Source organism: Cricetulus griseus, chromosome 2 (genome assembly GCF_003668045.3).
Source record: "Cricetulus griseus strain 17A/GY chromosome 2, alternate assembly CriGri-PICRH-1.0, whole genome shotgun sequence".
NCBI classification, from domain to species: domain Eukaryota; kingdom Metazoa; phylum Chordata; class Mammalia; order Rodentia; family Cricetidae; genus Cricetulus; species Cricetulus griseus.
Window position 1 is genome coordinate 305,835,028 of NC_048595.1, and position 2,513 is coordinate 305,837,540.

The window sequence follows — 2,513 nt, forward strand, 5'->3', positions numbered from 1 at the left end:
ACATAGAATGAATGTGGTTTCTAATATCTGTGGTGATATATTATTTATTATTTATTAAAGCTTCCCTCAGGATTCAGAAAGCAAAGTCCATCAGCCACAAGCCATAGAAACCAGGCACACACCTTAAATTCCTAGCCAGAAGCTAGGAGGTACACACCTTTAATCCTAGGACTCAAGATTGAGAAGTAGATCTCTGAGAATCCAAGGCCACTCCAATCTACACAAGATTTATCCGGCTCACCCAAGCTGACCTCAGTACTGGGATCACACGCCCTTAATCCCAACATTAGGACCGTATATAAGACAGGAGCTGAAGCCAGCAGCTGTAGTGGAAGCAGGCGGAAAGCAGAGCAAGGCCTTCACAGCACTGTTCCTGGCCGCCCAATCATGTCGGACTTCCACGAGTTCCAGCGGCAGCTCAACTTGAATAAACAGGAACTGGACAAGAAAACTCGTCATAGGAAGCGTAGCCACAGCCGCTCACGAAGCCAAGACCGTAAACACAGGAGAAGCAGAGATAGGCGTAATCGTGACCATCGCAGTACCTCTCGGGACAGGCGAAGGAGAAGCAAACCTTTGACCAGATACGCTAAAGAGGAGCACGGTGGATTGATTAGTTCCCCACGCCATGAGAAGAAGAAGGTTCGTAAATACTGGGACGTGCCACCACCTGGCTTTGAGCACATCACCCCAATGCAATACAAGGCCATGCAAGCTGCGGGTCAGATTCCAGCCACTGCCCTTCTCCCCACCGTGACTTCTGATGGGCTGGTTGCCAGCCCAATGCCGGTGCCTGTGGTTGGGAGCCAGATGACCAGACAGGCCAGACGCCTCTACGTGGGCAATATCCCTTTTGGCATCACTGAGGAGGCTATGAAGGACTTCTTCAATGCCCAGATGCAGTTGGGGGTGTTGACTCAGGTCCCTGGTAACCCAGTCTTGGCTGTGCAGATAAATCAAGAGAAGAACTTTGCCTTTTTGGAGTTCCGTTCAGTGGATGAGACGACCCAGGCCATGGCCTTTGATGGCATTATCTTCCAGGGCCAGTCATTGAAGATTCGAAGGCCTCATGACTACCAGCCACTGCCTGGCATGTCAGAGAATCCCTCTGTTTATGTGCCTGGGGTTGTGTCCACTGTAGTCCCAGACTCTGCCCACAAACTGTTCATCGGGGGCATGCCCAGCTACCTGAATGATGACAAGGTCAAAGAACTGTTGACATCTTTTGGGACTCTGAAAGCCTTCAACCTGGTCAAGGACAGTGCCACAGGGCTCTCCAAGGGCTATGCCTTCTGTGAGTACCTGGACATCAACGCCACAGATCAGGCCATTGCAGGGTTGAATGGAATGCAGCTAGGGGACAAGAAGCTGATTGTCCAGAGGGCGAGTGTAGGATCCAAGAATGCCACACTGAGTACCATCAATCAGACACCTGTGACCGTTCAAGTCCCCGGCCTGATGAGCTCTCAGGTGCAGATGGGCGGGCACCCAACTGAGGTCTTATGTCTCATGAACATGGTGCTGCCCAAGGAGCTGCTGGATGATGAAGAGTATGAGGAGATTGTAGAGGATGTACGAGACGAGTGCAGCAAGTATGGGCTGGTCAAGTCCATTGAGATTCCCCGGCCAGTGGAAGGCGTGGAGGTGCCTGGCTGTGGAAACATCTTTGTGGAGTTCACCTCTGTGTTTGACTGTCAGAAAGCCATGCAGGGCCTAACCGGCCGCAGGTACGCCAACAAAGTGGTGGTCACAAAATACTGTGACCCTGACTCTTATCACAGCCGGGACTTCCGGTAGAGGTGGCTGAGGGAGGGTGGGGGCAGGACTGGCTGGGACAAATCCTCCCCATTTGCCCCCTCCTATCTCCCCTTGCCACACCCAATCCAGTGGAGTCTGTGTGACATGAGGCAAGTATTGCTAAAAACATGTCCAGACCTGAGGTGTGCGCTTTCATAGCTTGGTCTCCCGGAGGTCACTGGCAGGATCCCAAAAAGGACAAGATGGACTCTTTTGTCTCGCCGTCTGTGGTGGGTTGTTTTCTACTTTTGTCTATTGTCTTATGACTGGTCTGGCTTTGTCAGCATCAGCAGATGATCAGGTGTTGGTTGATTGAGTACCTCTGTATTTTGGTTTTAGGAACCGAAAGCACCTCACTAGCAATTTTTGTATAAAATGCTATCATTGAAGTTTCGTTTGTGCCTATGATCCAAGCGAAGCAGTTTCTTGCTAGGATGGCTCAGGATATAAGTATTTTTACTAATAGCCCTCAGTTAGTTAGAACTCTATTAGAGATGTTTTAGACAGAAGATAAAGATAGTTAGAACTCTATTAGAGATGTTTTAGACAGAAGATAAAGGCTTTAGATCAGTTTTGAATTCAGTCCAGCAAGCAGAATTGTCTTACCAGATATCTAGGAAGAATAGAAGAATAGCTCAAGAAGGATATGATTCAGAAAGCTTAGAGGAGCTTAGAGTTCCTATAAAGGTAGAGTTAGGCAGAACTTACTATAAGAT

The 2,513-nt window shown here is 49.1% G+C and overlaps 1 protein-coding gene across 1 annotated transcript; it reads left to right on the forward strand.

The window, feature by feature from the left end:
- Nucleotides 1-387: 387 nt before the first annotated feature.
- On the forward strand, nucleotides 388-1,797 carry LOC100763310 (splicing factor U2AF 65 kDa subunit). The gene has a single exon (XM_027401878.1). The coding sequence runs from the start codon at nucleotides 388-390 to the stop codon at nucleotides 1,795-1,797; it is 1,410 nt and encodes a 469-aa protein (XP_027257679.1).
- The last annotated feature ends 716 nt before the right edge of the window (nucleotides 1,798-2,513 follow it).